Here is a 24,646-nt window from a genome sequence, read left to right as displayed (position 1 = left end):
AGTAGGATTTCAGTGCAGTAGGAGTGTCCTAGCTATTGGGCAGCAGAATGGCGTCCTCACAGACCCAGTGTGCCTGGGTTCATACCTGGCCCCTGGTGCTGTCTGTATGGAATTTTCACATTCTCACTGTGAATGCATGGGCTTCCCTCGGGTCCTCAGCTTTCCTCCCACATGCCGAAGATGTGACGTTTGACAGATTAGTTGGCCATTTTACATTGCCCCTAGTATTCAGGTGAGTGATAAGAGTTTATGGAAGGTTTTTGAGGATGTGGAGGGAATAAAATGGGACTGGTGCAGTGCAGAAAGGTGGTTCATGTTTAGCTGAGAAACCTGTTTCTGTCCTATATGACGCTTTATCTCCATGACACCCTATGAAAAGAATTATGGATGCTACTATACAGGGTAGGACAGAAAGATGATAGGGGAAAATAGCTTTCAGTGGGATGAGGTAAAGTGTAACATGGGGGCAAAATCGAAAAGGGTGATGAATAAAGGACCAAAGGTGTTATATTTGAACTTACACAGTATATGCAATAAGAAAGATGAGCTAGTAGCGCAGCTAGAAAACGGCACTTATGATGTTGTGGGCTTCACCGAAATGTGGTTGAAAGAAGATCACAGATGGGAGTTTAACATCCAAGAGCATTACTTGTATTGAAAGGACAGACAGAGAGAGTAGGGTGGCTCTGTTGGTAAAATAATGAAACAGGTGACAAAGGTTCAGAAGATGAAGAATCCTTGTGGGTGAAGTTAAGAAACTACAAGGATAAAAATACTCTGATGGGAGTTATATACAGGCCCCCAAACAGTACCCAGGATGTAGGCTATAAATCTCAATCAGAAATAGTAAGTCATGTAATAAGGGCAATATTATGTTATTCATGAGGGATTTCAATATGCAGGTGAGTTGGGAACATCAGGTTGGTGCTAGATCCCAAGAGAAGGAATTTGTAGAACACATCAAGGTGGCTTTTTAGAGTAGCTTATAGTTAAGCCCACTCGGGGAAAGGCGATTCTGGATAAGGTACTGCGTAATGTACCAGATTTGATTAGAGAGCTTAAAGTAAGGAACCCTTGGTATACCGGGATTTTAAATGATAGAATTCACCCTGGAGTTTGAGAGGAAGGAGATAAGATCAGTTGTGTCAGTATTACAGCGGAGTAAAGGGAATTAGAGAAGCATGAGCAAGGAGTTGGCCAAAGTTGATTGGAAGGGGACAGTAGCAAAGGTGACAGGAGAACAACAATGGCTGGAGTTTCTAGAGGGCAATTCAGAAAGTGCAGGATCAATCCATCCTAAAGATGAGTAAGTATTCTAAAGGCAAGATGAGGCAACCATAGCTGATGAGGGAAGTCACAGACAGCATCTAAGTAAAAGAGAGGGCAAATAATATAGCAAAAATTAGCGGGAAGGTAGAGGATTAGGAAGTTTTTAAAACCAACAGAGGCAAATTAAAAACAAACATAGTGAGGGAAATGACAAAATCTGACAGTAAGCTAGCAAACAATATCAAAAACAATATCAAGAGTTTTTTCAGACATATAAAGAGTAAAAGAGAGGTGAGAGTGGATATTGGAATGCTGGAAAATGACGCAGGAGAAGTAGTAATGGCGGAAAAGGAAATGGTGGATGAATTTAATAAGTATTTTGTGTCTGTCTTCACTGTGGAAGACACTAGCACTATGTCAGAGACTCGAGAGTGGACGGGAGTGTCAGGGGGCAGAAGTGACTGTATGTAGTTGCTTTTACTAGGTTAAAAGTGCTTGTGAAGCTGTAAGGTCTAAAGGTAGATAAGTTACCTGGCCTAGATGGACTACACCCATCTGATTCTGATCGATGTGGCTGAAGACATTGTGGAGGCATTAGAAATTATCTTTAGATTCTGTAATGGTTCCGGAAGACTAGAAAATTGCATATGTCACTCCACTCTGTAAGAAGGGAGGCAGGCAGAAGAAAGGAAACTATAGGTCGGTTTGCCTGACTTCAATGGTTGGGAAGTTGTAGATGAGGTATCGGGTACTTGGAGGGGCAGGATAAAGAAGGCCAAAGTCAGGAGGGTTTCCTTAAGGGGAAATCTTGTCTGACAAATCTGTTGGAATTATTTGAAGAAATAATAGGCAAGATAGACAAAGGAGAGTCAGCGGATGTTGTTTACTTAGATTTTCAGGGGGACTTTGACAAGGTGCTGCCCATGGAGCTGCTTAACAAGATAAGAGCCCATATCTTTACAGTGAAGATACCAGCATGGTTAGAAGATTGCCTTACTGGCAGGAGGCATAAACTGGGCCTTTTCTAGTTGGCTACCAGTGACAAGTGTTGTTCTGCAGGTGTCGGTATTGAGACCACTTCTTTTTACATAATATGTCATTAAGTTGGATGATGGAATTGATGTTTTTGTGGCTAAGTTTGCAGATGATACAAAGATAGGTGGAGGGTCAGGGTGTCTGAAGAAGGATTTGGATGGATTGTGAGAATGGGCAGGTGAAATATAGTGTAGGGAAATGTAAGGTTATGCACTTCAGTAGAAGGAATAAAGGCATACACTGTTTTCTAAATGGAGAGAAAATTCAAAATTTGGAGGTGCAAAAGGACTTGGAAGTCCTTGCGTAGGGTTCCCTAAATGTTAACTTTTGGGTTGAGTCAGAGGCAAGGAAGGCAAATGTAAATTTAGCATTCATTTTGAAATTGGACCCCTTGTCTCAGAAAAAACATGCTGGCATTGGAGAGGATCTGGAGGAGTTTCTTGAGAATGATATTGGGAATGACATGGTTAACTTATGAGGAGCATTTGATGGCTCTGAGCCTGTACTCACTGGAGTTCTCATTGCAACCTATCGAATATTGGGAGGTCTGGATGAAGTGGATGTGGAGAGGATGCTTCCTATAGTGGGGAACGGAAAGACTAGCCTCAGAATTGAGAGACGTCCATTTAGAACAGGGGTGAGAAGGAATTTTTTTTAGCCAGATGGTGATGAGTCCCTGGAATTCAATGGCTGTGGAGTCCAAGTCATTGAGTACATTTAAAACTGAGGTTGATAGGTTCTTAGTTAGTCAGAGGTTACTGGGAAACAGCAGGAGAATGGGGTTGAAATGGATATACATCAGCCATGATGCAATTTCAGAGGAGAATCAATGGGCTGAGTGGCCTAATTCTGCTCCTATGTTTATGATCTCATACTACATGAGCATTGCACCTTCCTCATACTTCATCATTTTTAAACATTTTCTAAAACTGTAAATTTAGAAAAGCATTTTCTGAATTTTCCATTGATGTAAGTCATAATCAGTTAGGACCCAATAGCCCATGAAATCCTAATATTCTCTATAATTACTAAAAATGCACGCGGTCTTGAACATATGTTCAGATGAACTCACAATTTATAGAAAAGGACAATTTATCACACTATCATTTTGTCACACACTGGGACAGCTCAAGCCAGTTTGCTGCAGCAAAAAAAAAAAAATTCCACTTGAGCTTGGATCATTAGCAGGAAAGCACAAATTAGAAGATGTTTTTGTCATAATGGTTGAACTGGCACCAAGACTAATTTGTGCAGAACACATGTACTCTATCCATTAAGAACAATGATGATGTAACTCTGGAAGCAAGTCACTTGCTTGTCCACCTGATTGAGAAATGTAGCATATTTGAGTGTTGAAGAGATTAAAAGGAACCAAATTTATTCCAATGAACATTATTGGTTCAGCCAATAATTATTCCAGGGTTATTATTTTGTGAAATGATACTCACCAATGTGCTTCTCTGGGCCTGAGAGAATTTGGTTGCTACAAAATACTGGACTGGGGCCAACAATGCAATTACTGTTGCTCCAATTAAGGCACTAATTCCAAGGAGGTAATAGAGAAGAAGCACACCTACAATGATCTGTTAACAGAAGAAAACAGAATTTACACAGGAGTCATAATAATTCTTCAATGCAACAATAGGCTGAAAAAAATCTGCTGTTATATCAACTTTAATGTAAAAATAACTTCATTTTTTCAAATAACAATGGATCACTATAATAATTTCAAAGTAAAAAACAAGCCTATTCATCTCCATCGTTACCATTTCCAACAACATTATTGTTAATGAAGTTGGTGACAATGATTTAATTGCAAGAATGGAATCCCAAGTTAATTGAACTAAATTTGGAAGCTTGAGAAGTAAATCTAACATGGAGTACAATGGAGATTATTTATAAATCAGAAGAAGTTGCATTCCTGTTCACACATGTTTGGTGCTATTTAGAGACCAGTCCATATTTCACAGTTGATGGTGTAATCTGAAATGTTAATTGACAATGGAATGGAAGGTGTCTCATCTGAAGTGTGAGGAATGGGGATAAAGAAAATCAGAGCTTATTAACAAAGATGTGACACCATATGTGGTGGGTGAAAGACTTTCAGACTAGTGTTTAATGGCTTTTGTGCTCACATTCATCCTAGTTTTGCTTCACAGAAGATTTTTAAAATTTATCTACAGAGTATAGGCATCCCTGGTAAGGCTACATTTATTGCCCATTCCTAACCCACCAATAAAAGGAGTTGGTGAAGCCTTTCTTGTAATATTTCAGGCAGTTCGATGAAGGTATTCCCATAGTGCTGTGGACATTGAAGCCCAGGATTGCAATGCTCTGATTTGAAGAAATGAGCAAGCCAAAATAACATGGGCTTGGAAGGAAAACAAGTGATGATATACACTGTACATTCACCGCTGCTCCTGTAGGCTAGCTGGCAAAGTTGTGAGAGGAGCTGCTAAAGACTTGGCAAGTTCCCCCAATGCATTTTGTACATGGTAAATACAATAACTATACTGTAGTGATGATGAAGGAAGTGAACTGGGCTGTGGAATTCTGAAATATGCTGCTTTATCATGTTACTGAATAGCATTGCAGTATATTCCATCAAATCATGCATTGGAAATGATGGAAATGTTTAAGTAGTGAAGAGATGCGCATTATCCAGGTCTCAATATATTTCTATTTCTGATTCATTCATGGACATTGCCAGCATCCCTAAATGCCCAGAATTCAGAAGGCAGGCAAGAATCAACTGCAGTGGTGGATGTGAACACACACATAAGCTAGCTTAGGTCATTATTGCATATTTCCTTTCCTTTAACAATGTCTGTGAACCAGACGGATTTTTATGACAACCAGTTAATGTTGCTATGGTGTCTCATTTCTATAGTCATTGAGATCGTGGCTCAGACTGAGTTGTATTTTAGATTTGTAGGGATGGTTTCGGGAGAAGAGCGAGCGGGGAGTTAGAGGTCAAGTTAAGGTTTAGGAACAGAGATGTGGGGCAGTTAGAGGTCAGACCAGAGTCTAGGCCTCTGTTCTGTGCTCAAAGGCCAAGGATCCCTGTGGCCTAATGTCAGATCACAAGCACTGTGAAGGTCCAGCAAGGATGAGGGCTAATAATCCCCTCCAGGTCAGTGAACAACCCCCTTCCACCCCAAGGTACATGGGCCCTGTGATTGAAGGTCTGTATGGGCAGGGGGCAAAAGAGCTAGTGACTCGCTCGTTCAGTAAATTCGTAGTTCGGGGTTCTAGCATCAGTGAATCCTGGGCTCAGTACTGAAGTCCGAAGCCCTAAGGTTGAAGACCAAAGTCAATGAATTCAGAAGTTTGAGGGTCTATGGCTGAAGCCGGATGTCTGCAAGTTCATGAATCCACTGGAGGCCCGGAGGTAGTTAGTCCTGGGGTTGGAGGCCTGTTTGTGTGTTTGAGTGGGTGGCAAGGGAAGAAAAGTGCCTGTCCTGCTGTGTTGTTGTTGCTTGTGTTGTTCTGCTGAACATTGTGGATGTGCTGTGTTGGTGCTAGAACGTGTGACAACATTTGCAGGCTTCCCCCAGCATAGTCCTGCATTGCGTTGGTTGCTCCCACTAAATGTTCTGATATACATGTGGAGAATGAGTGAATCTGAATCTGATTCTTAAGTTTCTGGCCAAGTAGTAGTGATTTTGCCTTCCTCTTTTTACTACCTTCAATGATGTTGGGGATTCAATGTCAATGAACAATGAGCGAATAGCGAGATCCTTGGATGTTGCAGACTGCCAGTTTCATCTGGCGCATGTGATATAACTTACTTCTCAGTTATCAACCCAAGTCCAAATGATGTATGTAAATCTTGACAATTTTGTTAGTTAAGAATTATGCATTGCAATTATCAGTAAAGCATCCTCACCTCTGACTCCATGATGGAAGAAAAGTCATTAGTGCAGCAGTACAGCTCTGTGCTGAGAGACTCCTGCAGAAATGGCTGAGATGAATGACTTCCACCAACAAAAAATATTTCTGTCTATTGCTAAGGCTGCAGATAGGCACAAAATTCAAACTTGCTGACTTTAATTACACGCGAATTCCCTGATTCCAACACTCTGGGAATCAATCTTTAGGCAACTGAGAATTGTGACTTTACAGCATTCTCAACTGCACCCACCATCACTATGCTGATGAGTGAGAATGGTAGAGGAGGAATTACAATGGACAGAATTGGATTTGGGTAGGATTTACCTGACAAATTCATCTATATTAGTTAGAGACATTGATAAATTACTAAGTAGACAATTTGGCTGGAATTTTAAGCAGGGCTGATATGGGATTCTAGTCTTCAGCACTATATCCAGAAGTCTTTGAAATCATTAATTTTCCGGTAAATTCAGCGGGATTTTAATGTGATTTTAATCAAAATGGCTGATGACTTACATCTGTGATGGTGGGGTATCAGAAGTGAGTTGGATTTTTCACCTGACATTTCTTGTTGAAGATGCTTACGAATGTTTTAGTTTGGCATTTGCAATCATATGCCAATATTGAGGACAGAGAAGCTCTTGAAGCCTCTTCTGTCAGGTTCTTAATTTTTATCAATACTCATGATGGGACATGACAGAATATCAGATCTGATTTGTCAGTTAAAGAATTGCTTAACTCTAAAATGTTGCATCAACAGTTTGTCATATATGCAGTGTGGCTTTATCATTTTAGCAGCACAGTATAAGATGTATAGTGTGCATTCTTTTTGCTTGTCAATGAATTTGATTTAGACATAGAACGCATTTACAATGGAAGATCACTCACAGATACCCAGTGTGTGCTGCCTGATCTGTATCTGTGCCATTAAGTACCCTGGAAAATGGAGGGACAAGGCAAAAGGCTAAAATCCTGAGTGACAGAAGGGCCTTTGACTTCACAATGATTCACTTCACGCAGGAGCTCTCCACCTAGTTCTTTCTGTGCCATTTTGTGAACCTCACTCCTTAAGGCAAATAATTTTCAGCATGAAAGAGTGGGGATTCACCAACAAATGGAGATGGGCATCACCAAGGGGTTTTCTTGATCTGAACATTGATTTCTCTAACTTCTGTTATTGCCCCCCTCCCTTTCTTACCCCATCCCTTATTTATTTATTCTCCCCCTTTTTCTCTCTCTCTGCCCCTCTCACAATCACTCTTTGCCAGTTCTCCATCTCTCTCTGGTGCTCCCCTCCCCCCTTCTTTCTCCCTGGGCCTCCCATCCCATGATCCTTTCCCTTCTCCAGCTCTGTATCCCTTTTGCCAATCACCTTTCTAGCTCTTAATTTCACCCCTCCCCCCTCCTGTCTTCTCTTATCATTTTGGATTTCTCCCTCCCCCTCCTACTTTCAAATCTCTTACTATCTTTTCTTTCAGTTAGTCCTGACGAAGGGTCTTGGCCCGAAGCATCGACTGTACTTCTTCCTATAGATGCTGCCTGGCCTGCTGCATTCCACCAGCATTTTGTGTGTGTTGCTTGAATTTTCAGCACCTGCAGATCTCCTCGTGTTTGGGTTTTCTTGATCTGTTACCATTTGATTCAAAATAATTGGACATCAAGTGTATGCAAATAGCTGCCACTGGCTTATGACTGCATACCACTCTCACTATTCTATCACAATGGAATAGGAAATAGGCAGGGTGATAGAGGAAATTGTGGCAAAATATGATTGGAATATCAGACCGTTTAAATCAGACTTTTGCTTGACCTATCTGCAAGATTGTTCTTCCCATTTTAGCATGCCCCCAGCTGTTAGTGAGGAGGATTTCTGTACCTACTGGGTCAGACACTGGCATCAACCAAGTATGGCTTGGTTTACGCCATGGACAAAACATTTCCTTTCTTTCTCCACTTCTTAAAAAGTGCAACATAGTGTTGAAGTAAGATAGAGAGACAAACTGGATTTATATTCAATTCCAGAGTTAAGCTTACTTATTGAATTACTGACATAGAGTGACACAGCGTGGAACGAGGCCGTTCATGCATTGTGTCAGGATTAGAGAGATGCCAAATGTTACCTGGCTCTATGCTGGTCTCTAATATGTACCCAAGTACGATTCATCTGTTGGCCTCAGGAAAGAATTATCAAGCATTCTGTGTGAGGTATTTAGTGAATATTATTAATAACCAGCCTGGACATGAACGTGACATGAACTTCATACTTGACAGTGTTCACAGATTAAGATAAAGAATGGCACATTTGCTGATTTACAAGAATCTACAAGAATATACAAGGTACAAGAATTACTAGTTATTGTTGAAATGCACATCAATAAAATAACAGTCTGCAGACAGCTCAGAATGATTTGGACATGACGTGCATGAAGTACAAATATATTAAATGTAATAGTTTTTATTTCTGTGTAGCACTAAAGAGCTACCATAGAAAGTGGCCAATAATAGTTTAGCTGCCTATCATACAACAAGCTTAATACTATATAGCTTCACTTGTGGAGCATATAATAAATAACACACCCTCCGCTGTCTGGTTTCACCACTGTTGAGAGCTAAAATCCACTCTCAGATCGCAAATGTGAAAACAAGATAAAGTTTCACAGCAGCTGCTTGCTACTGGAATGCCGATTAACTGGAATCTGCTGATGCTAAGTTGAGTGCAGACACTTTATTATTGGAACGTGATCTTCATCAGCTGTCCTAAGCTTAATGATTGTTCAACAACCAGGAAAAATATAGCTCTGCCTAGCTTTCCGGACACCATTTCCTATAAATGGTCACCAGTATTAATTTTTCTACTTCTCATAATGGTATTGGTTAGTCTCTTTTTCACAAGTAAAAATAATTTGTTAGTCTTTAAACTACACATTTAGTTGCTTTTATAATGCTCAGCAATGGAAGTCTTCACATATGCAGTCAGTGGTTATTTTTAATCAATCATTTACAACTGAGCCTCTGGAGGACCCAAATTAACAATAGCCATAATTAGCATCATGGAACAGAAAGGATATGCTGGTTATTATTACACAGTTTAAATAAGCATAAATAAATTCTCATATCTTTAAAGTAGTAGTGTGATCATTCGAGACTAGAAATTCCCCTAAGGGGTTGTCTATTGGTGGGTCCTCAGGTGGCTGTAGAGGCTGCTCTGAGATCAATATATGTATTCTGCTGCAGTGTGGACAGAAGTAAGAGGGAGTTGTGATTAATGGTTGGGTATTTTGGCTGTTCATTCACTCGCAGCAAGCGCTTATTTTCTGTGGCATAGTTGAGGTCACTCCTGTGTAGTGCAGCTCCCTCTTCAACAGATTTCCTTCAGGTGCATCTATTGAGTGTGGTGTCTTCCCAGTTTTTAGATGTAACACTGAATTTCTTCAGGTGATTTTGATGTTATCTTTGAAGCATTTCCTTTGCCCACCAGGAGCTCCCTGACCTTCCTTCAGCTGGGAGTAAAGGATCTGAGTTTGTCATCCAAATAACATCAGAGCTGCAGTTGTTTTATCACGGTGGAAATACTGTTAATGTTGGTCTCCTCCAGTATGTTTGTGTTAGTGCACCTGTCCTTTTAGCTGATCCTCAAAATCTTTTGTACGATACTTTCTTCCATGACTTTCAGGTGTCTACCATCAGTGGTCCACAACTCAGCTCCAATGTAGACCAGAAGTTTTGTTTGGATCTGTAGGTTGCAGTCTTCAAAGACTCTGATCTTTAATCTTGCATAGGCTTCATTACTACTAATCAGGCGGTGTTTGATCTCTCAGTCATTGTCTGCTTTTGAGGAGAGAATGCTGCCAGGGTAGGGAAAGTGAACTACGTTTTCAAGGGCGATATTTTACATTCAAAACAAGACCCAAGCCTTGGCAAAGGCACTCAGGATACAATGGCGGTCTTTGGAGTGCGCTACAATGGCATTGTCGTCTACATACTGAAGCTCCATGATAGTGGTGGTGCTGAGCTAGTTCTTGGCCTTGAGGTTAAAAATTCTACATGCAATTATGATCTCCTGTGACAGTTCTTAACCACTGAGGTGAAGGATTACAGCAATTAATACGGCAAATCGGGAGGGTGCAGTGATGCAGACCTGTTTGACTCCTGTCTTGTGAAGAGTTCTGATTCAGCACCACTGTTGCTGAGTACTTAAAAGTTGCCAAAATGAACAGGCACTGAACTGGCAACATTCACTGAATATTCTTGTGAAGCATAAAGTGTCAGATTTTGTTTTGCTGACAAAGGATACTGATGAGAAAACAGGAGATGTGAGAACTTACAAAAACCCAAACATCCAATGTGAAAGTTCCAGAAAGTTTGGCATGTAAACTTTGCCAGTGTTCAGTTTGAATTTGGTTCTTCTGGAAGTAATAATGGTTGTCTCTCGGGGTCCGAGGAAGACTACTTTCTGAAGGGTGGCAATGTTTTTTTAACGAGGCCGAGTTGTGAACTCGACATCAACCCAGCGTGGATGGAGAGTGCGCTTGGGGGTGGTCTGCCACTGAGTCGAGCTTGGGCACCTCCATTCTCGAGCTCGGCGCTGATCTCACTGAGCCACCAACCGATCTGTTGCACAATGTAACCAGTGCATGAAAGATATTAAAGTGGAAAAGCCTTGCACAGAGACAATCCCATTTTCTCGGCCTCAGAAGTCAGAATCCAGTGGCACAAAGAATCATTACGTCTGGCAATTTCCTTGGCTGCATTGGATGGCCGCGTCTTCTTAAGTGCTCTGCCGTGCGCTACACACTTCACAATGCGCTGCTGCAACGCCTTCTCAGCCGCTGAACCCCCGGGTTTCCTCCGCCTGATCCACCGAAGCAGTCTTCAGATGCTGGGATGAGCAAATTCCTATAGATGCGTTGGCTACCCTCACCTGATTTAGCCGGCCTGTCAAAGCCTTTGCCCGGGGTTTGGCCACTGTCGCATGCAAACAGGTGCGAGGAGCCACAGGTGAGAGCTGGGCGTTGGTGGGGACCAATAGATGATGAGCCACTCCAAGGAGTGCGACAAGCCCACCCCCCATCTAAGAGGTGCTACCCTTCCCAATCACCCCATGGGTATAATTCTACTAATACGATTTAAAGGTTTTCTTCTTTTCCTTGAGAAAGGAGTCAGGAAAACCCCATAAATCGGTTATCTCATTGGTCATTAATCCTTTGGTTTGGCACCTAGCCACTCCCATTAACACATAGGGGCCCTGGTTCTCATGTTCTCAGCAGCACACCAGTGCTATAACGGGGCATGGTGATCATGGTTTCCTTAAGTGGAGATCTTGCCTAACAAATATGTTAGAACTCGTTGAGGAAGTAGCAAGTGTGAATAGACAAAGGGGAGTTGTTCACTTGGATTTTCAGAAGACCTTTGAAAATGTGCCACACGAGGCTGTTAAACAAGATAAATACCCATGGTATTGAATGCCCACTGTTAGAAGACTGACTGACTGGCAAAAGGCAAAGAGTGGGAAGAAAGGGGGCTTTTTGTGGTTGTCTGCCAGTGAATAGTGATGTTTCTCAGGGTCAGTGTTTGGTCGATTGCTTTTCACAATATATGTTAATGATCTGGATGTTAGAATTAGTGGTTTTTAAGTCAAATTTTTGGATGCTATTAAGATCAATGGAGAGACAGGTGGTGTTGAAGAAGCAGGGAGTCTGCATAAGGAAATGGACAGGTTGGAAGAATGAGCAAAGAAGTGGAGAATGAAATATAGCATTAGATAGCATATGACCATGAACTTTGGTACAAAGAACAAAAATGTAGACTACTTTCTAAACAAGACATAGGAGCAGAATTAGGCCATTGGCCCATCAAATTTGCTGCACCATTCCATCATAGCTGATTTATTATTCTTCTCAACCTTATTCTCCTGCCCTCTCTTCTTCTAAACTCCAGGAGGTATATGCCTAGAGCTATCAAACGTTCAGTAGACAGTAGGTGCAGGAGTAGGCCATTCGGCCCTTCAAGCCAGCACCGCCATTCACTGTGATCATGGCTGATCATCCACAATCAGTACCCCTTTCCTGACTTCCCCCATATCCCTTGACTCCACTATCTTTAAGAGATCTATCTAACTCTTTCTTGAAAGCACCAGAGAATTGGCCTCCATTGCCTTCTGAGTCCGAGCATTCCACAGATCCACAACTCTCTGGGTGAAAAAGTTTTTCCTCAACTCCGTTCTAAATGGCCTATCCCTTATTCTTAAACTGTAGCCTCTGGTTCTGGACGCCCCCAACATCGGGAACATGTATTCCTCATATGTTAACTCCTTCATTCACAGAATCATTCTCGTGAACTTCCTCTGGACCCTCTCCAATACCAGCACATCTTTTCTTAGATAAGGGACACAAGACTGCTCACAATACTCCAAGTGTGGTCTGACTAATGCCTTATAAAGCTTCAGCACAAATCCTTGCTCTTATATTTTAGTCCTCTCAAAATGAATGTTAACATTGCATTTGCCTTCCTTACCACTGACTCAATCTGCAAGTTAATCTTTAGGCAATCCTGCATAGGGACTCCCAAGTCCCTTTGCACCTCTAATTTTGAATTTTCTCCCCATTTAGAAACTAGTCTATGCCTTCATTCCTTCTACCAAAGAGCATAACCATAACCTCCCTACACCATATTCAATCTGACACTTCTTTGCTCACTCTCCCAATCTGTCTGTCCTTCTGCAAACTCCCTGCTTCCTCAATACTGCCTGCCACTCCACCTATCTTTGTATCATCTGCAGAACTGACCACAAAGCCATCAATTCCATAATTCAAATTATTGACATATAAGGTGAAAAATTGGTGTCAACACTCCCCTGCAGAACACCACTAGACACCAACAGCCAACCAGAAAAGACCCATTCCCATTCTCTGCCTCCTTGCAGTCAACTAATTTTCTATCTATGCTAGTATTTTTTCCTGTAATACCATGGGATCTTACCTTATTAAGCAGCCTCATATTCAGCACCTTGTCAAAGGCCTTCTGAAAATCCAAGTACACAACTTCCACTGACTCTCCTTCATCTATCCTGCTAGGTACATCCTCAATGAATTCCCTTTACTCTACTATAATACTGGTACTTCTGACATAATCGAACTGCAGGGCGAATTCTATCATATTATGATCACTGCCTAAAATAGGGGGAGATTTCTGAAATTGGAGGTGCCAATGGACTTGGAATTCCCAGTATCAGGATCCCTAAATATCAACTTCCAGGTTGAGTTGGACAAATGCAATGTTAGCATTCATTTTGAGAATATTTGAATATAAAAGGAAGGATGTAATGCTGAGGCTTTTTAAGGCACTGGTCAGACCACATGGAGTACTGCAAGCAGTTTTGTGCCCAATATTTAAGGAAGGATACACTGGTATTAAAGAAAGCCCTGAGGAGGTTTACAAGGGCAATCTGGGGATGAAAGAGTTAATGCACGTGAAGCATTTGATGGTTTGGCTTGTAATCACTGTTCAGAGGAATGAGGGGCTTCCTGTAGTGGGAGAGCCTAGGACCAGAGGGTAGAGCCTCAGAAAAAAAAGGCATCCCTTTAGAACAGAGATGGGGAAGAACTTCTTGAGCCATGGGTGGTGAAACTGTGGAATTCATTGCCAGAGAGCTGTAGAGGCCAAGTCACTGTGTATATGCCCTCTTCTCATTGTTACCATCAGGAAGCCTGAAGGCACACACTCAGTGATTCAGGAACAACTTCTTCCCCTCTGCCATCTGATTCCCAAATAGATATTGAATCCATGAACACTACCTCACTTTGTTATTATTTCTGTTTTTGCAATATTATTTTAGTGCTGTGGGGATTTGGACCCAAGGACTCATTTTGGTTTGGAATGCTGTTGTTGTTGTTGTTGCTTGCTTCTACTGTTTATATGATTTATTTTGTGTTTTTTACCTCTTTCTCTCTGGGCAAGGGTGGTGGTGGGGAGGGTTGGTCTTATTTTTAATTGGGTTCTTTTGGGTTCCTAGCTTTGTGACAGTTTGTAAGCAAACAAATCTCATGGCTGTCTAATTTATACATTCTTTGATTATAAATGCACTTTGAAACTTGAATTTAACTATTTAATATACATACATACGTACTGTAATTCATTTCTAATACTTATCATGTATTGCATTGTAATGCTGCCACTAAGTTAACAAATTTCACGACATATGCTCATGATATTAAACCTGATTCAGATTCTGATATTTAAACGGAGGTTGATAGGTTCCTGATTAGTAAAGATGTCAAAGGTCATAGAGAGATAGCAGGAGTATCGGGTTGAGAGGGAATAATAAAGAAACAATTATCGAATGGTGGAACAGACTCGGTGAGCTGAAAGGCCTGATTCTGGTTTTATGGCCCATTTGAACTCCCATTTACACACTTCAGCCCTGGTTCTGACTCTTGCTTTAAACTCAAAGAATCATAGAGCAAAACAGCATGTGTACAGTCCATGTCATCCATGTTGTCCAACCAGGTAGACCCATATCCTTCCAGGTCCCTCCCCCCCATGTACCTATCCAAGTGCTTTCTAAATTAAATATAGTTGTACCTGCCTCAGCCACTTCCTCTGACAGCTTCTTCTATATAATCACCATCCTCTGCATGTAAAGTTGACCCTCAGGTCACTTTTAAATACTTCCCCTCTCACCCTACATCTAACCCCTGGTTTTAAGCATCCCTACCCTGGGGAAAAGACTGTTATAATCCACCTTATCTATGCTTCTCCTAACACTTCTATAAGGTCTTCTCTGTATTTCTTACATTTTAAGGAATAAAGAACCAGCCTAGCCAAACTAACTCCCCCCAGCTCCCCTGACCCCTCCGAAACTCAGCCCTCTGATTCTGGCAACATCCTCATAAATCTGTCCTGCACTCATTCTAGTTTAACCACAATTTTCCTATTACAGGATATCCAAAACATTGGTGGCCTCACCAATGAGTTAAAAACTGCAGTATAATGACCCACTCCTATACTCATTACCCTGAATGACGAAGGCCAGCATGCTAAATGCCCTTTTCACCACCCTGTCTACCTGTCCTACTGCTTTCAACATAATACGCACTTGGACTTCTTGGTTGTGCCCTACCATTCATAATGTAGCCTTAACTTAGGTCGACTTTCCAAAATGCATCACCTCACACTTGTCCGTACTGAAATACATTTGCAACTCCTTGACCCACTTCCCTAACCAAGGGAAGTCAAGATCCCTTGATCAAGATCAAGATCCTCTGATAATCTATGATAACCTCCTTCATTATCAACAACTCCTCCTAATTTTGAGTCATTTGCAAACTTGCTGATCAAGCCATGCAAGTTCACACTCAAAACATGTATATAAATAATTAATAACAGGTCCCAAAACCGACCCCTGTAGCACACCACTAGTCACTAGTTTCCACTTCAAGAAATCACCTTCACCTATCACCTGCTGCTTTCTACTTCCTAGCCAATTCTAAACCCAGTTAACTAGCTTTCCATGGGACATATTCTTCCAGATCAGCTTTCCATAAGGATCTTTTCAAAGGCCTTGCTGAAGTCCAAACAGACAATATCCACTGCCCTACCTTTTTGGATATCTTCTCAAAGAACTCTAAAAGAATTGCCAAACATGATTTCTCATGCACAAAGATATGCTGACTCCTCTTAATCAGACACTTGCTATTCAGATTCTGTACTTCAGAATTCCCTCCAATAACTTCCCGACCATGAATATCAGGCTGACTGGCCTGTAGTTCCTGCTTGTCCTTGTTACCCTAATCAAACAATGGAATAATCCTAGGCTCTTTCCAGTCTTCGGGAACTTCACCATTGAGTTATGATGAACCAAATATTTCTGCGAGGACCTTGGCAATTTCTTCTCTAGCCTCCCACAAAGTTTGAGGATCAACACGGTCAGGCCCTGAACATTTATCCAACTTAATACACTATAAGGTTGTAATTACTTTCACCCTGATAATATGAATGTTCTCCAAAACATCTCCATTTGTTTTCCTTATCTACTGAGAACCATGATTTTCTCTTCAGTAAATACCAAAATATTTGTTTAAAATCTCATCCATTTCCTATGGCTTGAGGTGTAGGCACCCCCGATGAACTCTAAGGAGATCCACTTTCTCTACAATCACTCCTTTACTTTTCATACATTTATAGAATCTTTTGGGATTTCCCTTAACCTAACCTGGCAGATCCATCTCATATCCTCTCTTTATCTTTCCGAATTCCTTCTTAAATGAATTCTTAATCTTTTTATAGTCATCAAGGTACTCATTTGTCCCTCATCTCCAAAACCCAATGTATAATTCCTTCTTTTTCTTAACCAGAGCTTCAATATCTCTCAACAGACAGGGTTCACTAAACTTACTCACAGAGGCCCCAGCGCCTACTCTATGGCTTTGGTTTCTTGCTCCTTTTAAACTAACTGGTAGTTTGCTTGCTGTACCTCATTTAAACTTACCAGGTTTGTTGGGAAATTTATTATACTCCCGTTCATTATCTTAAAATATGAATTTAAAGTTTACTGGAGTATTTATAGAATAATAGCTGTTAGTTGGATGATGCTAATATGACACCACCAAAGTCCTGGGCATGAGGGATCAAATTTGTTCACCATATGCATTTACATGTATTAGGAATTTGCTGTGGTGTTGGCATGACATAGAACAAGATCAACATCATTCAACAATTTTAAAGAATAAAGAATTACATAAAAATAAACTTAGAAGTTAAAGCACTAGAACATCTGAACAAGAATAAAGGTAATCAGTGAGTAAGGCAGAGCTTTGCATTGAATTGCACCCTGTCAGTTGAGTAATAGACTTTTCCCCAGTTACACGTATGCCCTATAGCTACTGGTCTCCAACTGTTTGTGTACTGCAATCACAACCCGTACAATGCAATCTGAATAATCTGAAAACCTCAAGCACATCATACTAATCACTTTCAAGACAAGTCTTCTGTTGGGTTTTGGCAGCAGCATGGATTCCTAATTTGTTCATCATTCCTGGACCTTTAAAATTTTCACATTGGCTGTTAGCTAGAGCTACTATTAACTGTCACATGTTTCCTATCAAGTTTAGTGCAGCTCATGTCTCTGACACTTAGTCACTTCCAGTCATATGACATCAGAAACTAAATACTGCCATGTCCTGTGTCCCACAATCAAATATGTGTCCAAAAACAGGTTAGAAATAATCCTCTGTAATCAGTTTTATACATGGATTAGAATAACTTTCATTTTAACTCTTATCTTTCAAATACAATGGAATACCATGCCTTTTCAAATACATTATTTGCTTTGGAAACAGTGGGGCTAAACTTCCTGGTTCCTGCAGTGGGAGCAGCAAACCCAATGTGTGCTGATGGAGGTCACCAGTCAGAGATAAGTAAATATATGTATGATTCAAATTGATAGAAGGGGAATGTGGGTTGGATAAAGGATAGAAGTCAAATTATCACAGCACCTTTGCTGGCTTCACAAAATCACAGTGCAGTGTGTTTGCTCATAGGCCTGGTGCAAACCATGTTCTTGGCTCTCACTATCCGCAATTATTCACAATTATTTAATGCCATTTCCGGTACACAAGTGTAAAGGAGAACAAAATAATTGTTACTCCAGACCCAATGAAGTACAAAAACAACCCACAATAAAGTAAAGAATGCAATAATTAAAATATGCAATCAATATAAATACACAAGATAACTTAAGAACATTGATTGAATGTACATCCATAAAGTGTCATGAGGCACAGGAGTGTTTGTGTACACACGGCGACTGACAGGAAATGATAATGTAGCAGCAGTGGGGGTTGTGAAGGGGTGGGCTAGTGAGTGAAGGTTTGATCAGGCTTGCTGCTTGGGGACACTTTGGCATGGTGATCCTGGAATGGATGCTACATAGCCTCCTCCTTGATGGGAGTGGGAGAAACAGTCCATGAGCAGGGTGGCTGGGATGAAGTGATGAAGCATGTTAGGATCTGTGCATCTGTAGAATGATGTGAGTATAGATGTGCACAGTCCAGCTCTCTTGGACCTGCTCAGAAAGTAGAGGCATTGGTGAGATTTCCTGATTGTGTTCTGGGACCTTGTGTTGAATGAATATTGTGAAAATGAGGCAGGAGACTAAGCCATTCCTCCCCACCTCTCAAGTATGCAATCAGCAGGTCTATAGATATCAAGAAAATAAAGAAATGTATGAATGACTTCCTTATTGTACTTTTAAAATCATGATCAGTAAACTTCTATTAGTTTCTGCTAAGTCAGGGAGTTGTAAAGTCCTATCTTCTTTCTCTTAAAAACTATGAAATTACCACACAAACTAAATGCCACAAACATTATGCAAAACAAAGCCTTGGATACAGATACAGCAAAAGTAACTCTACTCTACCAATTATTTTTGAAAGCCAATTATAAAGATTTTACATTTTAGTCACATTGATTATTAAAAATGCTGGAGAATAGAGTACAGTATTGCAGTATCACAGCAGGTTTGGAACTGTTTATATATTGCTTTTATATCTTTAAGCTTCGAGTAGCATCATCATATACATCAAGAAGAACATTCTTTCTACCTCTTGCATACTTTCATAAGTTTAACTTTATGGCTATCATGGATAGATAATGAATGACAATTTGTCATTTTCACTACTAGTAAAGGAACCAGGTTAACACTGTTCCCTCTAAACTGTGCGGCCATGCATTACAGTGCCTACAAAATGTATTCACTCCCCCACCCCCGGAAGATTTCATATTTTATTGTTTTACAACATTGAATCACGGTGGATTTAATTTGGCTTTTTAGACACTGTTCAATAGAAAGAGACTCTTTCGTGTCAAAGTGAAAGAGATCTAAATTAATTACAAATATAAAACTCAAAATAATCGACAGCATAAGTATTCACTCCCTTTTAATATGACACACCAAATCATCACCGATGTAGCCAATTGGTTTTAGAAGTCACATGATTCCTTAAATAGAGATCTGTATTTGGAGACCTGTGTGCAGTCAAGGTGTTGCAATTGATTGTAGTAAAAATACTCTTGTATCTAGAACATACAATGGCTGGTGAGTCAGTATTCTGACAAAAACTACACCATAAAGACAAAAGAACACTCTAAGCAGCTCCACAAAAGGACATTGAAAAGCGCATGTCAGGAGATGGATACAAGAAAATTTCCAAGTCACTGAATATCCCTTAGAGTACAGTTAAGTCAATCATCAAGAAATGGAAAGAATACGAAACAAGCTGTAAATCTGCCTGCAGCAAATAATAGATGATAGACAATAAAGGCCCCAGCACCAATCCTTGTGGCACATCACTAGACACAGGCCTCCAGTCAAAGGAGCAACCATTTTCTACCACTCTCTGGCTTCTCCCACACGCCAATGTCTAATCTAATTGACAACTTCATCTCGAATGTCAAGTGATTGAACCTTCTTGACCAACCTCCGAGCAGGACCTTTTCAAATGCCTTGCTAATGTCCATGTAGGCAACATCCACTGCCTTGCTTTCATCCACTTCCCTGGGATGTAATATAAATACAACAAAAGGGAGTATTACTGATGAGCATTTACCTGTTCCAGTTATAAATGATAATGAGAATTTCATGATCATCTTTGAGCTTTTAATTTCTGGGGTTATCTTCGAAGGTTTGTACCACAAATATTGTGTGATCTATGTGCATGCCTGAAACTCTGGCCTAAAAATTCAGACATTCAATGGTGTTTGTTAATTCTAAGCTCCAGAAAAAAAAAATGATTTCTCTCCTGTTTGGTGTGCATTTACAAGCAATTCTTATTCTAAATGCACCACTGCAATCACTCAATTGGACAGTTTCAGTTGTCAATATTTCTTGCATATCTGTCAGAATTTTCAAGTCAGCTGACAATATTCCTCATTCAACATACCTTTTGGCACAATGATAGGTAAATTAGAACATGTCGTTTCAAAGAGCTCCTGGAACACATGTTTTATTAATTGTTCTTCAGGCCTGAGATCCCACTCAAGTCATATAACATAGATCAGCTCTATTACCTATCTCCTCTGCTGCCTCAACATTACTATCACATTAACAGCTGTCCACCCATTTCATCCCCTTCACGTCCAAACAACGCAAGTACCAGGTCTTTGATTGGAGCCTCAATGTCCAGCCAGCACACTGTCTGCAAACAGTCCCCGGAGACTGATCTCATACATCCAACTCTGCTATTCTCATAGAACTTGGCCCTACTTGAACTTCTCAGGCTCCACAGTGCACCAAAGAACATCCAACAATTGATTAGCAATACCCAATGTCTTGTGCACTAATGAAGCAGGTAGCAAAGGCTTCTTGACCGAAATAATAAATGGCACATCCTACCTATAATTTTATGAAGTGCAAAAATAAATTCTAAGTAATTTTACTTTTAATTCTAAGCATTCTCAGTGGTGATTTAGTGCAGTGGAAATAAAGGGAATAGTGCAGCTCTTTTGTTTGTAAATCTCAGAGGCTATCCTCTTTTCCTTGAAGGAATGTCACGCCATTGGGTACATTGATATCACAAAAACTATAAGTTTCCAGCAGTCTTCTTTGGGGATTAACACTAAAATAACACCATTAAAAATTAAAACTTTTTTTAATCAATTTAGAATATTGTAACTTTATCATTACTAACACTTGTACCTAATAAAGGGGCCAATGAGTGTATGCTGATTATGTTCCCAGGTTACCGGGCTTATATGAGGCTTTGCAAGATCACCAGTTCCATGCCAACTACTGAGACCTGTAGTGATGGCCCACTGTAACAAAGGGGCAAGAAAAGACCCATTTCCTGTCATCATTTGGAACTACTGTACTTCCACAATTTATTTCTTCTTTAAATATTTTTGGACTGTTTGTAATAGTGGCAAGCTAATTTTGATTGACCACCCATGGAGGTGGCAGACCTGGAATAACGTAATGCTGACAATGTTTACTAACTGCTAAGGAAATTCTGTATTTTAATTCAGCAATGAAGAAGGATATATCTAGGTCAGAATACTATGTGATCAGAGGGAAGCATGGAGGTGATCATACTTTGAATCATCTGTATATGACTGCCAAGAATTTTAATGTAAGAATGCAAGCATGTCACAGGACCCAGACTGCATCAGATTACGATTCAGAAGCATTTTATAATTGATAAGAACAATGAGGGAAAAGTGCTCTATGTATACATGCACCACATACACATTGCCCATTGGTTCCAGGCATAAGCAGCTTAACCAATCATCTCTAAACAAACTGCTGCTCAGCACATGTACAATGTGGCAAAACATTGTGGAACTCGTTTTAGCAGGAGCCAAATGAATGTCCTTCCTGACCTCTGAACAACTTTCTTACTCATATCCTCCATATCAAATAACTTTAAAAATAAAGTTTGACAGTGCTGGAGCCAATCAACAGGTCAAGCAGCATCTTGAGACCGAGACACAGATTTAATATTTCAGGCTGTTGGCCTTCCTATCTAACTGAGAAAACAAGTATGTTTTAATTTGGCTGAAAGGGGAAAGGTGTGAAAATAAAGGGAATGTATGTGATGGGGTGGAGAGTAGGGGATTACAGGTGGAACAAATGCTATTGATGCCATCTAAGTGAATTGATTTTATTTTTCTCAATACAGTCCATTCACTTCCCTCTATTTATATTTCCTCTGGAGCACTGTTGGTCAGTATTTTCTACTTACTAATCTAAAATATGATGTTCCATGAATAAACTAAAGAGGCTATGAAATGAATGCATTACAAACTTTGATCAGGACACTCATAGCATTAACTTGAATGAATTACTTTTTGAAATGCAGCAACTATTAAAAAGGTAATATGACAGCTGATTTGGATACAGTACATGAACCAAGTGGACAGTTAATCTGAAGACAAGAGACTGCAGATGATGGAATCCTCTTTGAGCTAGTTAATCTATTCTTCTCCAATTCTCCAAAAACATCTCAGAACTGAACCTGACTGCAACAATGTTGGAAAATGGAAACGGAATGCCACAGAAATCCATGGACATTTGTAGTGGGCTTACTCTAAAGTGAATACAAATGATTTACCACGCTTTACAAAAACCTAGTCAACTTGTGCTCAATTACTGCCATATGCTAGAATTCACGTTCTTCCAACTTAAAAGTGAAAGTTCCACTAACTAAAGACAATTCACTTATTTGTTCATGGGTGGTAACTGTCACAGGCAAGACCATAAGTTACTGTCCATCCCAACTGGCCATTGCAGAAGGCACCCATTTCACTATCAACCACATTAATGTGTCTGGTCACAAATACAGCAGACCAGATAAGCATGGCAGATTTCCAGTATCATGTAGCCAGCACTAATTCCATCTAATATTTTGTTTTATTATAGTTTAATTTACTGAGTTGAATTCAAATTTGTCATTTGCAAGATTTAAATCGAGACTCTTGACAGTCCAGGCTTCTTGCTATAATAATCCAGTGATTTAGTTATAATGACACTACAGCCAATGGAATACTATTCCAAAAGCTTAAACAACTTTTAATGAGGAAATCTGAGGTGCTCTTGTAGTAGGGAATTTGGACACTGAGTCTGCAAGATAACTCAGCCACTCTTAATTGTAAAAATGTTATAAATGAACAAAAATTGACTATTTGAAGAAGTTTGGTACATCTGTATTCTCTGCTACATCAATCTCCAATCACTGACCCTCTCTTTATCAAATGTTTATCAAAGGAATCTAACACAATCTGCAATTATTCAGAGTTCCCACCTCAGGCTCACTAACACTTTTAAATAAAGCAACACACACAAATTGCTGAAGGAACTCAGCAGGTTAGGCAGCATCTATGGAAATGAATAAACAGTTGACGTTTCAGGTTGAATCCTTCTTCAGGACTGAAAAGGAAGGGTGAAGATAACAGAATAAAAAGGTGAGGAGAATGGCAAGGAGGCTATCTAGAGGGTGGTGGGTGAAGTCCAGTAGGTGGGAAAGTTAAAGGGCTGGAGAAGAAGGAACCTGATAGCAGAGGAAAGTGGACCATAGTGGGGGGGGGGGGGTGGGGGAGTGATTTTTTTTTTAGCAGAGGACAAGATCAATATTCATACCATCAGGTTGGAGGCAACCCAACCTGTTGAGACCTAGTTTCATCAGCTTGATAGAGGCCTAGTTTCTGAGAAGGTCACATAGGTATTATAGCATGGACAAATTCATACTGCATCGAATTCCAGTTTTTCAGTGGACCCTTGTCTGTGCTTTACTGAACAGTCACTGGAAGAGGTTTGAGACAAAATATTTGAATAAAAATTGGGAACATGCTGAAGTGATGCATATTAGGCTCACTTTCTAGTAGGTTCATTATCTGCTTAATATTCTAACATCCATCACTGAAGTTGAGGTGCCGTTAGCTTAAGAAGTTCAGCATTAGTATCCCAAAAAATTACCTGCACAGGCATAGCCCATAGATTGGGAGAGAGAAAGAAAAACCACATCAGCTGGTTTGTGTCAATGGCGACCAGATTGCAAATCTGTCCTACCGTCATCTCTCCCATGGACATATTTGAAGTTGACAAACGAAGAATCTTATTGTAGATCTTCGCCTGAAACGAAAGAAGCTATTATTAGTAACTATGTTGAAAATCTTTCATGCAAAATATTTGAATAAGACTAAAACTGACACAATTTAAAAAACTGTAAGTAATTTTAAATAATAATAAATCAAAGTAATGCACCCACAAAGCAAGTGAACATTCCTCACTCAACAACCAATCCTATCTTGCACTGATACTCTGATAAAGACCCTGACTTCACACTTTGATGGTTCTGATCCATGACCTCTGCTCTAGATGTCTCTTTTTCCTGCAAAATCCCAGCCCTAACCCGTCCATACTAGATTTTCTTTGTGTACTTCTCACTGGTGAGAAAGAAAGGTCTTGATTATAAAAGACTTTGGATCTTGCTCTGGGCTTTAGTCACACACACTTTCATTTCTAAGCGCTGGCCTTCAAGCAGTTTTATTTGTTTGTCATGATCAAACTTAATAGCAAGTATTTACCAATCAGGTTCAAAGCATGTTTTTAGCTGCATCTCCAAAGTCATAAAACTTGCTTCTTTGTTTGGACATGTCACAGTCACTGGGAATGTTAACATAAAGAACTGAAGATATTTGCAACATATGCAGTCCATTTCAGCAAGAAGGGAGTCACTGATGTACTCTTTTTCAAGGGATTTATAAATATATGATTCTCTTTTAATAGAGGTTGCTAATTATGTAGCTTGGTAATGTTTCCTGGCTTCCTCAAGAATCAGTATGCAATCATTAGTGTTCTGTCGTTATCTGGCCAATGCACTGCAAGTTGAAAGATTTCCATTTTGTCAATATCCAGCTAATGTGTGACTAGTCACAGCCCACCAGTAGCATTAGTGTT

At 40.2% G+C, this 24,646-nt stretch overlaps 1 protein-coding gene across 3 annotated transcripts in view; it reads right to left on the bottom strand.

Moving 5' to 3' along the window:
- The window catches only part of abcc8 (ATP-binding cassette, sub-family C (CFTR/MRP), member 8), a 164,274-nt gene that overhangs the window by 89,865 nt on the left and 49,763 nt on the right, over positions 1–24,646 (bottom strand). For all 3 annotated transcript variants that reach the window (XM_059973947.1, XM_059973945.1, XM_059973946.1), the window contains exons 8-9: positions 23,663–23,818; positions 3,753–3,887 (exon numbers count right to left, since the gene is read on the bottom strand). In XM_059973947.1, coding sequence (XP_059829930.1) covers positions 3,753–3,887; positions 23,663–23,818 — 291 coding nt within the window. The remainder of the gene's footprint in view (positions 1–3,752; positions 3,888–23,662; positions 23,819–24,646) is intronic.

The sequence above is a fragment of the Hypanus sabinus genome, chromosome 7, assembly GCF_030144855.1.
Source record: "Hypanus sabinus isolate sHypSab1 chromosome 7, sHypSab1.hap1, whole genome shotgun sequence".
Lineage (NCBI taxonomy): Eukaryota > Metazoa > Chordata > Chondrichthyes > Myliobatiformes > Dasyatidae > Hypanus > Hypanus sabinus.
The sequence above is the reverse complement of the archived record's forward strand: the minus strand, read 5'-3'. Positions and strand labels throughout refer to the sequence as shown.